Source organism: Euprymna scolopes, chromosome 45 (genome assembly GCF_053919585.1).
Source record: "Euprymna scolopes isolate OS-2025 chromosome 45, ASM5391958v1, whole genome shotgun sequence".
In the NCBI taxonomy this organism is placed as follows: Eukaryota; Metazoa; Mollusca; class Cephalopoda; order Sepiida; family Sepiolidae; genus Euprymna; species Euprymna scolopes.
Genome location: NC_136526.1, coordinates 70,825,171 through 70,843,747, shown reverse-complemented (window position 1 = coordinate 70,843,747; position 18,577 = coordinate 70,825,171). Strand labels below are relative to the sequence as shown.

General features: G+C 32.7%; 1 protein-coding gene across 5 annotated transcripts in view; it reads right to left on the bottom strand.

Annotated features, from left to right (window-relative positions):
- Positions 1 to 311: 311 nt before the first annotated feature.
- The window catches only part of LOC145269885 (uncharacterized), a 51,753-nt gene continuing 33,487 nt past the window's right edge, over positions 312 to 18,577 (bottom strand). For 4 of the 5 annotated variants that reach the window (XM_080125635.1, XM_080125638.1, XM_080125634.1 and 1 more), the window contains 7 exons: positions 15,448 to 15,735; positions 12,170 to 12,343; positions 8,641 to 8,694; positions 5,333 to 5,377; positions 4,811 to 4,858; positions 1,101 to 1,148; positions 312 to 582 (listed from right to left, as the gene is read on the bottom strand). In XM_080125635.1, coding sequence (XP_079981761.1) covers positions 560 to 582; positions 1,101 to 1,148; positions 4,811 to 4,858; positions 5,333 to 5,377; positions 8,641 to 8,694; positions 12,170 to 12,343; positions 15,448 to 15,735 — 680 coding nt within the window. In that variant the 3' untranslated portion in view covers positions 312 to 559. The remainder of the gene's footprint in view (positions 583 to 1,100; positions 1,149 to 4,810; positions 4,859 to 5,332; positions 5,378 to 8,640; positions 8,695 to 12,169; positions 12,344 to 15,447; positions 15,736 to 18,577) is intronic. The other variant, XM_080125636.1, reaches the window with a different exon arrangement.

The window sequence follows — 18,577 nt, the reverse complement described above, 5'->3', positions numbered from 1 at the left end:
GATATACAATATAAAAACAATGAAAAGTATATACAATATGAAAAATATCTACAATATAAAACGAAAATATATATGATATAAAAATATGTACATTTGTAAAATATGTAAGAGTAATTTATATATATATATATATATATATATATATATATATATATATATATATATATATATATATATATGTGTGTGTGTGTGTGTGTATACATTCATATATACATATACATGAATATATATATATTAATCTATGCGGCATGTGTGTGTGTGTGTGTGTGTGTGTGTGGGTGTGATTTGTATACCATTTGCTGAAAAAGATCAAATTTTTAACGAGTTTTATTTTTAGAAAAACTCAATTGAGGCGTCCATAGTTTCTTTTGTCTTCATCACATGTTTTTGATTTTGATTGCCATTTTTCTCAAGGAATTCAAAGTTTTTCAAATCTTGATTCTTCATTAGTTCGGAAAGATAATCAAATCACAAGTTTATTAGAAAAACAGTTTTCTTTACAAAAACAATATTTTATTTACAGAAACATTTGTTTCTATCTTTATTTGCACCTCGAGATTCAAATATGTTTTGTTGGTTCACCTAAAAAGAGAAACATATTGTATTTATATCAAGAGAGGTTTATTGATGGAAACTATGTTTTCTTTATAGAAACAACGTTTTTTATTCATTTATTAAAAAAAAGTTTGATTTGTAGAAAACAAATTTCATTTACTAACACAAAAGTTCCTTTATAAAATTTCTTTTTTTATAAGTTCAAAATTTTATGTATAGGAGCAAAATTTATACATAAATACCAGGTTTTATTTATAGGAACAGAATTATTTTTATAAATGCAAAGTTTTATTTATAGGAATAAAATTTACTTATGAATGCAAAAGTTGTTTTATAAAAACAAATTGGATTTATTAATGCGAAATTTGATTTTTAGGAACATTTTTTTATTAGTATAAAGTTTTATTTATAGAAACAAAATTTATTTATAAATACCAAGTCTTATTCATAAAAGCAAATTACATTTATTAATGCAAAATGTTATTGATAGAAGCAAAATTTATTTATAAATACCACGTTTTACTTATAAAAAGAAACTTTCATACCTTTTTGTTGCATTTCGATATTTTTATGAGTATGTTTCTTTCCATCATCTAAAACAAGAAAAAACAATTGAAAGTATTTATAGGAAATTATTTTTTAGGGACAAATTTTTTTCAAATTTCATCTCATGTATTATAAAACTGGCCGTGAATCTCGATCTGTTAAACTTCGATTTAATCTAATAGGCCAGACAAGTTATATGGACATTGTAAACTACATCTCATCCAACTTGTTTATTGACAGACGACATTTTTTAAGTTTCATTAAGAAACACAGACCAAGAACTTGGTCCATGTGTCTTTATGAAACTTAAACAACGTCGTTTGTCAATGAATAGCAAATAAGTGTAAAAAAAATGATAAAAATAATTCATTAGTCTTTGTCTAACCTTTCTCTTAGATAGAGAATTATGTATATAAATGCATATATGCATCTCTCATCTCACTATATATATATATATATATATATATATATATATGCATATATATGTATATATACTAGCGGGTGTGGCGCATGATTTTGCTTGATTGTAAAATACGTTTAAACATGATATTTTAATTTGCTCAGATTTTGTATATATTGTCATAGAGTCACGATTTCCAAAGTTAAAGAAAATGTATTTGGGTGTCATCATCTGGAATCGAAACCGAAAGCAAAACTGTAGCATTCAAAGCTGGTGACGTAGCCACTGTACCAACGCGACACGCATATGAACTGATTACAAATAAACTATGATGAATGCACAAAATGTACAAATACTTTTTTTTCAATTTTTACCCCCTCTTGATCCCTTAAAAACAATTTAAACCGGTTAAAGACCCATAAAAGAATGGTACATAAAAAATTCAATCATTTGAGGCCCCTAGCATCGCTCTGTAACTTTTAGCTTCGGAAGAGATAATGTTTGAAAATATGGAGACAGACAGACACACAGACAGACAGAGTGTTTTTTATATATTAGATATGTATATATATAAATGGCAAATCTCTATATTCCAAATTTCAAAATGTTGTTTAACTTAGTGTTTATTTTAAGTATGTTTAAGTGTTCAACACGGGTAGAAATATATAAAATATCACATTGAATTAACTTTAGATTCTTTTTTTAGAATAACAATCCAAATACATTTGAAAAATTAAAATTATATAAATAAATAGCTTAACAAATATATATATATATATATATATATATATATATATATATATATATATATATATATATATATATATATATATATTTGTTAAGCTATTAAGCCATAGAATTGAAATAGACACAAACTTTAAAAAACACTTTATATATATATATATATATATATATATATATATATATATATATATATATATATATATATATAGTAATGTATAAAATATATATGGCGATTAAGCTACACTGAATATTCTGCGTTTCATCCAACTATAGGATTTGTCAGGCTTATGCGCTTAAGCCTGACGAATCCTATAGTTGGATGAAACGCAGAATATTCAGTGTAGTTTAATCGCCATATATATTTTATAAATAAATAAAGCTTAATCGCCATATATATTTGATAAATTACTAACTAGCTCTACCTACGTATTGAGCACTTTTGAAGTAAATACTTAAAGTTTACGCATAAATCTATACTTTCGTATATTAAATTTATGTGAATAAATGAAGTAGTTATATATATATATATATATATATATATATATATATATATATATATATATATATATATATATTTGTTAAGCTATTAAGCCATAGAATTGAAATAGGCACAAACTTTAAAAAACACTTTTTATATCTATCTGCGTAAGTATACTTTGATAATTATGTTTCAGTTTGAAGAAATATAGTATAATAAAATTATGGGGTGTTCGTTCGCGTCTGACCTCCATAGAATGGAAATATGTCACAAAGTTTAACAAGGTTTTTTTTAATATAGATCCACAGAATATTGTGATAAGTGTTTCAGTATGAACAGGTATGGTATGATAAATTATGGGATTTATCCATTTTATTTTTACTTTCATCATATTTTTCTTTGGTTTTGATATCCTCAAATTCGAAGCTATCTCTTTACAACCCTTCCTTTTCATAACCTATCATACTTTCATAAATCAGAGTCCATTTTCTGTAGGCTGCTTTTGAACCCAGTCACGTGACGGGTACTTTTGCTAGTATATATATATATATATATATATATATATATATATATATATATATATATATGTATGTATGTATGTATGTATGTATGTATGTGTGTGTGTACATGATAGAAGGAATTAAAATATATGTCAACAGGAACAAAACTTAATAATCCTATTGTCAAAATTATAGTTTGAATGATATTGAATATTTAGTTATTACGGTATACATCTAATTTACAGAAACATATTTTACTTATAAAAATAAAATTCACTTATAAAATAAAAGAAATAAAAATTTATGTATAAAAAAATAAGTTTTAATTACAGAAATCAAATTTCAATTTGTTTTTTTTTTTTTCATTTTCACTCCAAATAAGACACAGTGCCACTTTTATGTAGGTGGTTACTATCTGATGCATAATTTGCAGGGATACTGTGTAGGAAGTTGCGCAATAAGATGTCTGTTTATCAATTATCATATTACACTTGAACTTCTGCATGTCAGTACAGCCAGGGGAACAGAGGCCCAGAAGGAAATTCAAAAGTCTAGCAGTTATAGGGAAGAAACTATAAGAGTAGAAGAGTTTCTGAGATCAGGGGTTCTCCACTGTGTAGGGGTGAGATTTTGCTGCTTGTCTGGTTTGTCGAGGGTATTTACGTCAAGGGGGTACAAGGGTTTTTAGTTCGTCGGAGCACCTACCATTAAAATACTTGTAAATGGTGGTCTTTTAGAAGTTCAGGAAAATTTTAGGCATAAGTAACTTTTTAACTCAGTAGAAAGCGTCCATCTTATTTGCAGCAACTTTCCAAATCATGGAGAGGGTGTTACGTATATAGACGCCAAGTTCGTGTATCTGACTGTCAGAGTTCTTAAGACGTCGGATATAACCAGACATGTTAAAGTGGTTAAAAGGGATAGAGGGTGCATGTTAGTTTCACGTAGCACTAAGATATCCGGGGAATTCGCGAGAATAAATGATTCTACATCGTCCAAATTAGTTCCGATTTCATAGATATTTGTAAATGCGAGCCTCAACGGAGGAAGCGAATCTTTGAGTATGCGTTTGATTTGATCGTTATTTTGGATTGAGCTGTCATTTTATTTAATAGTTTCAGTTTAGGGGGAGAGGTGCATAGCCTCTATCATGCAACACAAGTAGACCATCAGCCGACTCATCATCCACAGCAATGTGGCCCCGGGAATGCCCATCGAAGATGATTGCGGGTTTTTTCTCCCCCCCCCCCCATGCGGGATATAACACTACAACCATCCCGATATTATATAACTGATAATAGAGCAGCTGCTCTAAGCGCTACTAAAGAGTTGTCAGTGGGAATACAGTAGTCAGACAAACAGTCAAACTGGTACCCTCAAACCTGTAAGACAAGAGTGACCCATTTTTATTGTGTGAGCATACATTGTAAACAAGCAGTCAAAAAAATGAGCAGGTTAAGGGAATGTGAGTGAGGCGGAAGTGGGGGACGGCGTTTATTGCCATAAGTCAGAAAATAAGGCCAAGCACTGAGCGTCTCTAATTGTGGGAGAATATTTGAATTATAGTAAACAAAGTGTTATTTTTACCTTTTTGTAGTGCCTCAGGATTTACATAAACATATCTTGGTTTATCTGCTAAAACCAAGAATAAAAAATATTGACATTGATTATAAAAAATGTATTTTTTTAGTAAAACCAAGAATAAAAAATATTGACTTTGCTTATAAGAAATGTATTAGTTTATTTCTTTATCATTCGTCGAAAGGTGAAATTTGAATTATTTTATGGAAATATAAATAAGTTTCATTTTTTTGTTGATAAAAACAAATATTTATTAAGAGAAAAAACGCTGTATTCATAGGAAAAAGTAAGTTTTATTTAGATCTTTATTCATAGGAACAAAGTTTTATTTATAATAAAGTTTTTTTGATAAGAATTTTTTTATGGCAAAAAAGATTTTATTTATAGGAACATTTTTTTTGTATAAGAACAAATTTTTATTCATGGGAACAAAGATTTTTAAAGGAAAAAAGTTTTTATTTATACTTCTATCAATTTTAAATTATAAAAAAAAACAGTTTCATTGAAAGAAAAACGTTTTATTTTTACTTTTTCGTTGCAGATCAAGTGTGTCATAATCATTTTCATAAATATCTGAAAAGAAAAAAAAATGACATTATTTTTAAGAAATAAATTTATATTTTTATCATTCTTAAAATTAAATGACAAAATTATAAAGATTTTTAAATGTAGGTTTTCTTAGTTATCTTTGGACACAAAAAGAAAAATTGACAGTATTCATTTAAAACATTAATTTAGAAAAAATAAGTGCACAGTTTGATGTCAGTGTGGGAACTGTGCAAACAATTATTCACAAAAAACTGAAGATGCGGAAGAGTTGTGCGAATTCCCCCGTCCACAACTCATTTCTTGTTCCAGACTATTTGATCAGGATGGACATTAAGGCAGTTCTTCACCCGCCCTATAGTCCAAACTTTGCTCTCCTGTAACTTTTGCTTATTCCCACAGCTAATGTAAAAGTCTAGTAACCTCTTGTTGAAATATGCTGTCATACAAATTACATCAACGACCCAAGTTATATCAAAACAGCTGCGTTTATTTACATTTAGTATTGTAGCTAAAACATTTAGTGTTGAAGCTACAACATTAAGTGCTGTAGCTACATTTAGTGTTGTAACTACAACACTTAGTGTTGTAGCTACAAAATGTAGTGTTGTAGCTACAAAATGTAGTGTTGTAGCTACATCATTTAGTGTTGTAGCTACAACACTTAGTGTTTTAGCTACATCATTTAGTGTTGTAGCTACAATTTGGCCTAGATCAAAGTGTAGCATCTGTTCTTCAGATGCGACACTTCCGTTTCTCGTTCTCTTTCAGTGGAGGAGAAGTCCTTCACGACTGAGACAATTTTTATTTTTGTACCTTTTCTCCACGTTAAAAAACGACCCTGGTGTCTAACTCTGTCCCGTGGGGAGGCATTGTAAATAGGTACAATATTTAGTGTTGTAGTTATCTCATTTAGTGTTGTAGCTACATCATTTAGTGTTGTAGCTACATAATTTAGTGTTGTATCTACAACATTTAGTGTTGTAGTTACAACATTAAGTGTTGAAGTTATCTCATTTAGTGTTGTAGTTGCATAATTTAGTGTTGTAGCTACATCATTTAATGTTGTAGCTATATCATTTAGTGCTGTAGTTACAACATTAAGTGTTGTAGCTACATAATTTAGTGATGTAGTTGAATCATTTAGTGCTGTAGTTACATAATTTAGTGTTGAAAACAGAACATTTAGTGCTTTAGCTAAAACATTTAGTGTTGTAGCTACATATACTGCTGTATCTACAACATTTAGTGCTGTAGCTACAACATTTAGTGTTGTAGCTAAAACATTTAGTGTTGTAGCTACAACATTTGATGCGGCAGCTACAACATTTATTGCTGTAGCTACATCAATTAGTGTTGTAGCCAGAACATTTAGTGCTGTAGCTACAACATTTAGTGTTGTAGCTACAACATTTAGTGTTGTAGCTACATAATTTATTGTTGTAGCTACATCATTTAGTGTTGTAGCTACATAATTTAGTGTTGTAGCTACATCATTTAGTGTTGTAGCTACATCATTTAGTGTTGTAGCTACATCATTTAGTGCTGTAGCTACATCATTTAGTGTTGTAGCTACATCATTTAGTGTTGTAGCTACATCATTTAGTGCTGTAGCTACATCATTTAGTGTTGCAGTTACATAATTAAGTATTGTAGCTATATCATTTAGTGGTGTAGCTACAACATTTAGTGTTGTAGCTACAACATTAAGTGTTGTAGCTACAACATTTAGTGCTGTAGCTACAACATTAATGTTGTAGCTACAACATGTAGAGCTGTAGCTACAACATTTAGTTCTGAAGCTACAACATTTAGTGACGTAGCTACAACATATAGTGTTGTAGATACAACATTTAGTGCTGTAGCTACAAATTTTAGTGCTGAAGCTATATCATTTAGTGTTGTAACAATAAGATTTAGTGCTGTAGTAACAACATTTAGTCTTGTAGCTACACCATTTAGTGTTGTAGCCAGAACATTTAGTGCTGTAGCTACAACATTTAGTCTTGTAGCTACAACATTTAGTGTTGTAGCTAGATAATTTATTGTTGTAGCTACATCATTTAGTGTTGTAGCTACATCATTTAGTGTTGTAGCTATATCATTTAGTGTTGTAGCTACATCATTTAGTGCTGTAGCTACATCATTTAGTGTTGTAGTTACATCATTTAGTGTTGTAGCTACATCATTTAGTGCTGTAGCTACATCATTTAGTGTTGCAGTTACATAATTAAGTATTGTAGCTATATCATTTAGTGGTGTAGCTACAACATTAAGTGTTGTAGCTACAACATTTAATGCTGTAGCCACAAAATTTAGTGCTGAAGCTACAACATTTAGTGACCTAGCTACAACATATACTGTTGTAGCTACAATATTTAGTGCTGTAGCTACAACATTAAGTGTTGTAGCTACAACATTTAGTGCTGTAGCTACAACATTAATGTTGTAGCTACAACATGTAGAGCTGTAGCTACAACATTTAGTTCTGAAGCTACAACATTTAGTGACGTAGCTACAACATATAGTGTTGTAGATACAACATTTAGTGCTGTAGCTACAAATTTTAGTGCTGAAGCTATATCATTTAGTGTTGTAACAATAAGATTTAGTGCTGTAGCAACAACATTTAGTCTTGTAGCTACACCATTTAGTGTTGTAGCCAGAACATTTAGTGCTGTAGCTACAACATTTAGTCTTGTAGCTACAACATTTAGTGCTGAAGCGACAACATTTATTGTTGTAGCTACAACGTTTAGTGTTGTAGCTACAACATTTAGTGCTGAAGTTACAACATTTAATGCTGTAGCTACAACAGTTAATGCTGTAGCTACAACATTTAGTGTCGAAGCTACACCATTTAGTACAGTAGCTACAACATTTAATTCTGAAGGTACAACATTTAGTGCTGTATCTACAGCAGCAAAAAGACTTAGTGAGGCTGGGTGTGTGTATGTATGGCGGGCGACGACTGCAAAGAAAAGTGTCACATGCGTTTGGTTTCATTCTATAATAATGATGCTGATGACAACGATGATTATTATAATGCTGCCGCTGCTGCTGCTGCTGCTGCTGCTGCTGCTGCTGCTGCTGCTGCTGATGATGATGATGATGATGACGACGACGACGACGACGACGACGACAATGATGATTATGATTCTGATGACGACTACGACGACGACGACGATAATATCGATGATAATTTCTTTTAAAAATGATTATTTATTATTCTATATACAAGACTAAAATAATTTTTGATAAAAAAAAAAGAAGAAAAGTTTTTTTCTTACCCAATTCAGGTTTAGGTGGCAGAGGACGATTTTTCATTGCAGCTTTTTTCTTCACTGTAAATCAAGAATAATGAAAATCATATTTATAATGACACATCACTTAATGCCATATTAGTGGGTAATTGTTACGGCTTTACCTTTTCATATGCTACAAAAGATATGTATATTTCTTAATTTCTGTTTCTCTCTTACTTTCCCTCTCTGCCCTGCTCCAAGCAAGTCTGTCGACCTAGTCCACAAATGCCAAAACTCCATCATGAAAGTTTTAAGAAAAAATACACAATTAAACCCGTAGACCCCCACTACCATACCTCCTTCTCGAACATAAGGGGTCTACGTTCTAACCTTCGAGAGATTGAAACCCAATTACAAGAGATTAAACCAGACATATTATTTCTAAGAGAAACTGGCATTGGACAGACTATTTCCCTAGATGAGTTCGTAATTAAAGGATACTCTAACTTAACTTCCAAATCTGATCCCCAAGATAAGATGGAATATGTGCCTACATTAAAGATAATTTCCATGTGATAGGGACATGCCCAGAGAAGATCCTAACTACCCTATATGTGCTTCCAGGTTGCACTTGCTCAAACTACTGCGTTTATATTTGTCTCTATCGCCCCCACAACAATAGAGTTACTATCTTTAAAAGCATATCGGAGAAAATTGACCACGTCCTATCTGCTTATCCTTCAGCTAATATTCATGTCTGTGGAGATTTCAATGTTCACAATGTGGAATGGTTAACTCACTCAAGCAAGACAGATGATGAGGGGAGGTTCTATCATGATTTCTCCATTGCTTATGACCTAACTCAGATTGTTCACGAACCCACCAACCCATGTGCCAGATACTGACGACCAATATGCAAGTCTCCTAGACCTTTTTCTCACAACTTGCCCTTAACTATGTTCATCTTCCGTTCTGTCTTTACTTGGATCTTCTGACCACTCTGTTGTATCAGTTAAGATAAAAATAAAATGTAATAAGTCCTCAGATGTACCTCTCTATCGTACAGTATATCGATACTCTATGGCTGACTGGGATCGCTTCCATACATTTATATCAGATCTACCTCTGCATTCCATGTTTAAAAAGGATGTGTCCTCTATAGTATTAGACCTGACGGAATGGTTAATTGTATGTATAGACGGCTTCATACCCTCGAAAATGTTCCAGCAAAAACCTAATAGCCAGCCGAGGTTCTCTCCAGAATGTGCTGCTGCGATTGCGCACAGAAATCACTTTTTCCATTGCTTCCAACATAATAGATGTACTGAGACTAAAGTCGCTTTCAGGACTGCCAGCAACTACTGTAAAAAAAGTAATAAAGAACGCAAGAGAGCTGTATGCTCAGTCTGTTAAGTCCAAAGTAGCTGAGCAGTGGCTTGGTTCCCACCAGTTTTGGTAAATAGCAAACAGAATCCTGAACAGAAACGTGTGCTCTATCCCAACTATCATCAATGGACCTGAGGTAATATCGTCAGCATCAGACAAAGCCAAACACTTTGACAAGAACTTTGCAGTTAATTCTACCCTTTTGCGATCAAGGTCGCCAACCCCCAATATTTCCTTCTGTATCGGAAAACATGCTATGTGATATAAAAATATCTGTACCTGATGTTGCCAAGCTAATCAAAAACCTTGATTCCAGTAAAGCAACTGGCCCTGACGGTATTCCAATTATAGTACTCAGAAAACTTCAACCTGAACTAGCGCCCATACTTACAAAACTGTTTTTCTAAGAAGAATTGCTTCCCGTCACCCTGGAAAATCTCATTAATATGTCCTGTATTTAAGAATTCAGGTGATCGCTCATCTCCCTATCAGTACAGGCCAATAAGTCTCTTGTGCTTCATGAGTAAGTTGCTCGAATCTGTGTTAAATAATCAACCATCTCAGCAAAAATAACCTTCTTAGTGACACGCTATATTGTTTCCATTCTGCTATATCTACAGAAGATGTGCTTACAGTTATATCTCATAGGATTAGTGAATCTCTCGACAGAGACTACCTTTCTAGAGCAATTGCTCTTGACATATCTAAGGCCTTTGATAGAGTATGGCATAAAGGTTTACTTCACAAGATCTCCAGCTACGGTATAGATGGAAATGTCTTCTCAATTATTAAATGCTTCCTCTCTGATAGGCTCATAAGAGTAGTGGTTGATGGGCAGAAATCAGAAGCTCACAGTATTAATGCTGGAGTCCCTCAGGGGTCCATCCTGGGCCCAACTCTCTTCCTGATCTACATTAATGATCTTCCAAATCACATCCTTACATCATTTGTAGACATTTATGCTGATGACATTACTATCTATGGTAGCACATCTAAGACTGCAAGCGACCAAGTTCTTTCCAATTCTCTCTCCTCTGATCTTGAAGCAAATGGTACAATGGGGAAAGAGGTGGCTTGTTACTTTTAATGCATCTAAAACCAAGCTTTTATCTCTAAATCATCAACGTCTTATCCTCATCTGGTATCAATTGAAATGAATGGCTCTCGTTTTGGGGAGGCCTTATGTTTTGACAAGCTTCTAGGCTTGACCTTTACTCCTGATCTGAAAGGGAACACATACATTAAATCCGTTGCCAAAGCTGCTGGAAAAATGATGGGATCCTTCTATCGATCCAGTAGATATCTCACTGTTGATGCAATTCTCTATCTATATAAGAGCCAGGTAGTTCAAGGATGAAGTACTGGTCCACATTTTGGCAGGAGCTGCTGGAAAGGACTTATCCTGCCTTGATAGAGTTCAAAACAGACTTTGTAGCCTCGTAGGAGATGTTCTTTTCTCTTCCCTGCAACCTCTTTCTCACAGAAGAGATGTTGCGAGTCTGTCTCTACTTTATCGTTATTTTCATGGCAAGTGCTCGACTGAGCTCCAATCAATGGTCCCCCCTCGCCAAACTTTCAGAAAAATCAACTGTCTAGCAGAAAATACTATCAATAATTTTTGCCACTTTTTATCTGTGCCTAAACTTAAATGTAGATTCTTTCTTAGAACTTCACGCCTATGGAATTGTCTTCCATTTTCCTGCTTTCCAGCTGACTACAATATGGTTGTCTTCAAGTCTAACGTAAACAAGTTTTTGATGAGCTGTTCGATATGTTAACAAATTTACCGAATTTCCATTACTAACGAGTACTATATTATCCAATTGTCTACTGTACACTCTTTAACCGTTATCCTTGAGTGATCTCTTGGCCTTGATAAGTGGTGATGCCTATGTAAAACATTTAAAAACCTTTAAAAAAATAAAACATATTTAAACATTTGCAACATTTATAAAATATATTTAAACATTTTCAACATATATAAAACATATTTAAACATTTTCAAACATATATAAAATATATTTAAACATTTTCAAACGTATATAAAACATATTTAAACATTTTCAACGTATATAAAACATATTTAAACATTTTCAAACATATATAAAACATATTAAAACATTTTCAACGTGTATAAAAAAAATATTAAAACATTTTCAACGTATATAAAGCTAAGTAAACAACTTACTTGCGCGTTTTCGGTATTTGGAACAAACAACTCCACCAGATATAATTATAATAATAAGTACTGCAATCGTAGAAGACAGTATTATTACCAACATATTGTCTTCAAACATATTCTCTTCAGGCATATTGTCTTCAGGCATATTGTCTTCAGGCATATTGTCTATGTTAAAAATATCTGAAACAAAAAAAGAAATAGTGATTAGATACTTAGGAAACTATATAACTTTTATTAAAAACGTGGCACATTTAAAAATCTAACGTTTTGAACGTCAGTGAAGTAACTGTAATCAAGTATGGATGGAAATTAGGTGTTCTGAAAATTTAGTTCTATTTGATATTTAAAAGAATATTGTGGTATTATTTTTTTATAACATTGATTCTTGCCAAATCCAAGGGAAATAACTCATGAAACGATTTCTCCCCTTGAATTTTTAAAATATGGATGGAAATTAGGTGCTCTGAAAATCTAGTTCTTTTTTGATATTTAAAAGAATATTACGATCTTATTTTTCTTCTTGCAAAATCCAAGGGACTTAACTCATGAAATGATTACTCCCCTTTAGGTGTTCTGAAAATCTAGTTCTCTTTGATAATTTAGGAGGTTTGAATAAATAATAGTCAGGGAAGCAGCCAGCAGAAACGAAATTCCAAAGCCTAGCTGTTTGAGCAAAGGAACTATTATAGTAGCAAACTTACTGGCATTTTTTAAAAAATTTCATTTTCACCCCAAACAAGGCACATTGCCACTTTGATGTAGGGGGACATAAGCTACAGGGGTGCTATGTGGGGAGTTGGGCAGCAAGATGTCGGTTCACGTTACACTTGAACTTCTGCATGTCAGTACAGTTGGAAAAGCAGAATCCCGGAAGGGAGTTCCAAAGTCTAGCAGTTCTGGGAAAGAAACTATTGAAGTAGAAGGCTTTCTTAAACCCTAGGTATCTCTACTGTGTAGGGGAGGTATTTAGCTGCTTGTCGGGTTTGTCAGGGGTATTTACGTCGAGGGGGTACAAGTGCTTGTAGTTCGTCAGAGCATTCACCATTAAAATACTTGTAGAACAGGCAGGTGGGATAGAGGCTGAAGCTTAATTGACAGTTCAGGACCTATCAGGTTGGCGACTCTCTTTTGAACCCTGTCCACAAGGGAAAGGTAAGTAGCCCAAATGTGACAACAGTACTCCATACATGGGCGAATAGTGGCCCAAGTATACTTTCAGGTGTAAGTTTTCTAGCACGGTAGAGAAATACCACCTTCTTCGCAGCAGCCTTGGCAATGCTCTCAATGTATCTATTTCAGTTCATGTTCCCTGTGAACGTTAGGCAGAGAAGGTTGAAGGAAGTACTTTCAGGTAATGTGTTTTTGGCCATTGCTATTGGTTGTAGAGAAGGTTTCTTGTAATTATTAAATGAAACAAGCTTAGTCTTGGCAGCATTGAATGTGATCATCCATTTTTTGCCTATTCCACTACAGATTGGAGGTCATCCAATTCTGCTTTTCCAACTGTCCTGACATGCAGAAGTTCAAGTGTAATGTGAACAGACATCTTGTTACTCATCTCTTTTGTTTGGGGTGAAAATTTAAAAAAAAGCAAAAAAAAAACAAACATTATAAAAAGATATCAGCTAATATTCGGATTATTTGGAATCTACTGTTCTCATCTTGAAAACTATATTCACAACGTTTCGGCCGATGTAACCTCCGACCTTCTTCAGATGTATTTTGTTGACCTCAGAAAAAGTTTGTGCTAAAATGAGGATCTGCTCAGAATTTCTAACGGGCCACTCTATTTACTTCGCAGGGTAGCATGTTCTTATTCCATCAGCCATGACTGGATAGAAGTTGTAAGTAATTCGCAATTGTAATTTTAGTCGCTCACACTAAAGATTAAACCTGTAACCTTCAGGATAAGATCACTTTACAATTGAATTTTTCAACTATGCCACGGCTGATTGCGTTGTGTAAATGACACTCAATATGAGAACAGTAGTCTGGCGAATCCAAATAATCAATCCTCATCTAAAAAATTCAGAAACGTAATATCAGCTAATACTGTATAACATGCAACACAAAACAACACAACACAAAAATATAAAACCATGCTTTGATTAATGTAACATAAAATAACAACACAAAAATATAAAACCATGGTTTAATTAATGCAACATAAAATAACAACATTAAAATATAAAACGATGCTTTAATTAATGCAACATAAAATAACACAATACAAAAATATAAAACGATGCTTTAATTAATGCAACATAAAATAACACAATACAAAAATATAAAACGATGCTTTAATTAATGCAACATAAAATAACAACACAAAAATATAAAACCATGCTTTAATTAATGCAACATAAAATAACACAACACAAAAATATAAAACGATGCTTTAATTGATGCAACATAAAATAACAACACAAAAATATAAAACGATGCTTTAATTGATGCAACATAAAATAACAACACAAAAATATAAAACCATGCTTTAATTAATGCAACATAAAATAACAAAACACAAAAAATATTAAACCATGCTTGAATAAGTGCAGCATAAAATAACAACATAAAAATAATACCAACCAATCTATCTATCTATAAAAGTGAGAATGTGGGTGTATGCATGTGAAGACACATCTCAACCAATATACTCAACGAAATTTTGATCAACAGACTTGAAATTTTATATATAATGTATTAAGATATATAGAATAAAAAATTAATCGGTTTTCATCCGGAAAGAACAGGCATGGCATGGGGGGGTCAAAATTGAAAAATTGATATGTGAAGGTCATCAGTTTTATCTGTTTATCAACTGTTTCACGAATGTGCATGCATGAATCTTTTACATGACAGACGCCCTATACTAAAATAAATCGATTTAAAACCACATGTTAAAAACTGTCAAGCTGGCCTAATGGTTATTGTACTTGACTCACTGTCTTTAGGTTTTGGTTTCGATCTCAGCTAAGGTATGTTTTTTTTTATTTGCAAGAAATGAACTCTTTATAAAAAAAACATAATACTTGCATGCACATATCTCAGTTTATTTCCGTTTTTCTTTTAACGTAACTTTTTAAAAAGAATTTAACGTTACTTAATTACCTACGGTATTTCTGGTTATAATAAATAATAATTATGCATTAAATAAAATATAATATTATGTGTATTTTACGACCGTGCTAGCAATTCATAAAATGTAACACAATAAAAGAATGATTAATTAATTGCAACATAACACAACACATAACAACAAGTAATAAAAGTTTCATACTTACCTAAAATCACAGTGTATTGACTTTCGCCAGCTGCATTTTCGACTATTAATTCATACTCCTTCGCTGAGTTTTCCATTATATCCAGTGTTAAGATACTACAGTTTCCAGTAAAAGGAAATTGACCATCTTCAGCAGGACTATAAACAGATTTATCTGAAGAGAGTTTCCCGTGTTCACTGTGCCATTCTACGACTTCGGCTTTAGGGTAACAATAAAAACACACTTTGATCTTTTTTTGATGTCCAATTTTTGCTTCTTGATATTCGTCACCGATGAATTTTGCTGGTGCTTCAAAGACAATAAAGGCAATTATAAAATTGTGCACATGTAAAAAAGAAATGAGGTCATAAATTTTAAAAACTATAAACATAGAAACATCTCAAGGGTAACGGAATTAAATAAGACGTTAATATTAAATGCATATAAAATTGTGCACATTTAAAATAAATTAGGTTATACATTTTGAAAACTATAAACACAGAAACACGCCATTCGCTAAGGAATTAGATAAGAGGTAAATATATAATACGTCTTCTCATGAAAACCAGATCCTATGGTATTACTGGACGAATACTTAACATAAATAAATCCTTCTTAAAAAAGAGAAGCAACCAGGTTGTCCTTGATTATCGTTTGTCAAAACATATTATATAAATGCGGGCGTAACTCAGAGGTCGATCCTTGGATCTTTATTATTCCTGATATCCATAAATGACCTCCTGGATAAAATAATCTCTGAGATGGGTATATTTGCTGACGACACCACGCTCTATAACAGGCATGAGAGGAAAACAAATGAACTCATATCCAAGGCAATGACCGAAATCCTATAGGAAGAGCTCTAGTCTGTAGTGGAATGGAGTCGAAAATGAATGGTAACGTTCAATGATGCCAATACTAAGTTCGTTTCCTTCAATAAATACAATAAATCTTTTCAGCCATTAATAGCTATGGCTAAATATACATTAACCGAGAGTACTTCATTCAAACTCATCGGCTTAACATTGACAGGGAACATGAATTGGAACAGATACATTGGGAGCATTGTGACTAATAAAGCAGATATCACACATTCATGGAAGGCGTTAATGATTGAAGTAGAACCCCATTGCCTCATTGCTGTAGCTAGTTTTGGTAGATTCAGCCCTGAAGGTGGGATTGGAGCCCTCGCTAATTGTTATAATACCTATGGGCTTTTATTGTATTAGATACATTCACTAGTAGATATAAGGAGGATGTATATGTGTTTAGCTGAATAATAGATTGAACGCACCAACCAGGCGATGATAGAAAATAGTTGAATGTTAAGATTAAGATTGATTTCCGAGAAAAAAATAGGAAATGCACAATCGCATTTAGATTTCGATTAATGATAAAAGAAATTGTCAACACAAAACCCATTGGCCTTGACTTTTTTCTGGAGATATGAAATCATATCTATCATTGGAAAAGCCTGAGTCATGTCAGTTGGTTTAGCATAAACGATTGACCAATCATCTTTCAGTGGGAATTGATGTGGCAGGAATGAATTAGGCACAACTCTAATAGATCACACCCCCAGTATAACAAAGCCATGCACAGCTGTTTTTCATGAGATCGGTTGAATTCAGTTCGAGAATTCGGGAGACGAACTCGATTTAGGGTTTGTCTCAGCATAAGCAGATCATTTCTGCTAAAGATGAACAGACGACGAATCTTTCAGATATTCAGAGATTTGTGAAAATTCTCTAGAAAAATAGTTATTCAACCCCCTATGACTCAACCGTAAAATAACACGAAGCAACAAAAATATCCACCATTATATTGAAAGAGTGAATTAAAGAGTTTGGATACGATAAAAACACTAAAAAAAAAAAATGAAAAAAAAAAGTCAAGTTAAAACAAGATTTATTGAGAATACATAGAAACGAAAAAAAAACTGCTATCGACGGAATACGTGACTAAAAGAGGAAGAGAGGGAGAACAGTGATACAAACGTCATTGTCGGCGCGCTTTAAAACTGTCTATTTTTTTTTATTAGTTCCTTATCTTTCCTATAGCCCGGACCTTGCTCCCTGTGATTTTGGTTATTCTATAAGATCAAAGAAAACCTTAATGGCTGCCGTAATGAGACACTTGAAGAGATGAAAGTTGTTGTGCCGAGGGTCATTGACATGTCTACACAAGAGGACTTTCAAGAGGACTTCAAGAAGGCGTTAGAATAGTACAACAAGTGCACTGAAGCCGAAGGAGATTACTTCGAAGGGGACTAGAGTTTCATGTTTGTATTATCAAGTAAAGTGTCCATACGAAAAAGTGTGAAAACTTATTGAAGGCACCTTCTACATTTATTGCTGCTACCAACGAACGTTGCTTCTGTTTTGGTTTCTTTCCCTCTGTCTTTGCACCGAGAAGAACGACACATCAATCCGTTGGTGATGACTTCCCATGTATACCGACACCTCAACCCGTTGAGTGAATAGCTTCTATGCAGTATTGCAGCGATTCTCTTACATTTAAACATCGTGGAGTCCAAAACGCTAGAACTTTTCTCCCTTTGTACGGGCATGTACAAAGTTATATTATCATCTGTTAATAGACGACTATAAAAATTAACTTCTAAACTAACCTATCTTTACCTATGTCTTTCATTCTCTATACCTGAGTTCTCATTCATCCCATACAAACTGATTATCTTCTCTCAACCTACCAGTAATTTTATATATATATATATAAGATAAAGAAAATTAAAACTGTAAGTTGAACTTTATAATCAAAATTTATTGTTCGACCGAATACTCCAAAAAACAAATTACAAAGTCCTTATTCCGTGGAACACTTAAAACTTTACACTCATCACTCTTACAATTTTTTTAATAATGGCATCAAATTTAACACTTTATAGAAAGATCTGTTTCGTTCTGTCTAGACAATTTCCGGTCAAAGTAATACGAGCTTTCACAGACTGATTCCCCCCCCGCTTAGCCTCTACTTAAATTTAAATTGAAATATCCATCTCTCTCTATATATATACACACAGAGAGAGATAAATACAAATAACTCTTTCTCTATATATATATAAAGAGAGATGGATAAATATAAATCTATATATTTATCTATCTATCTATCTATCTATCTATATATATATATA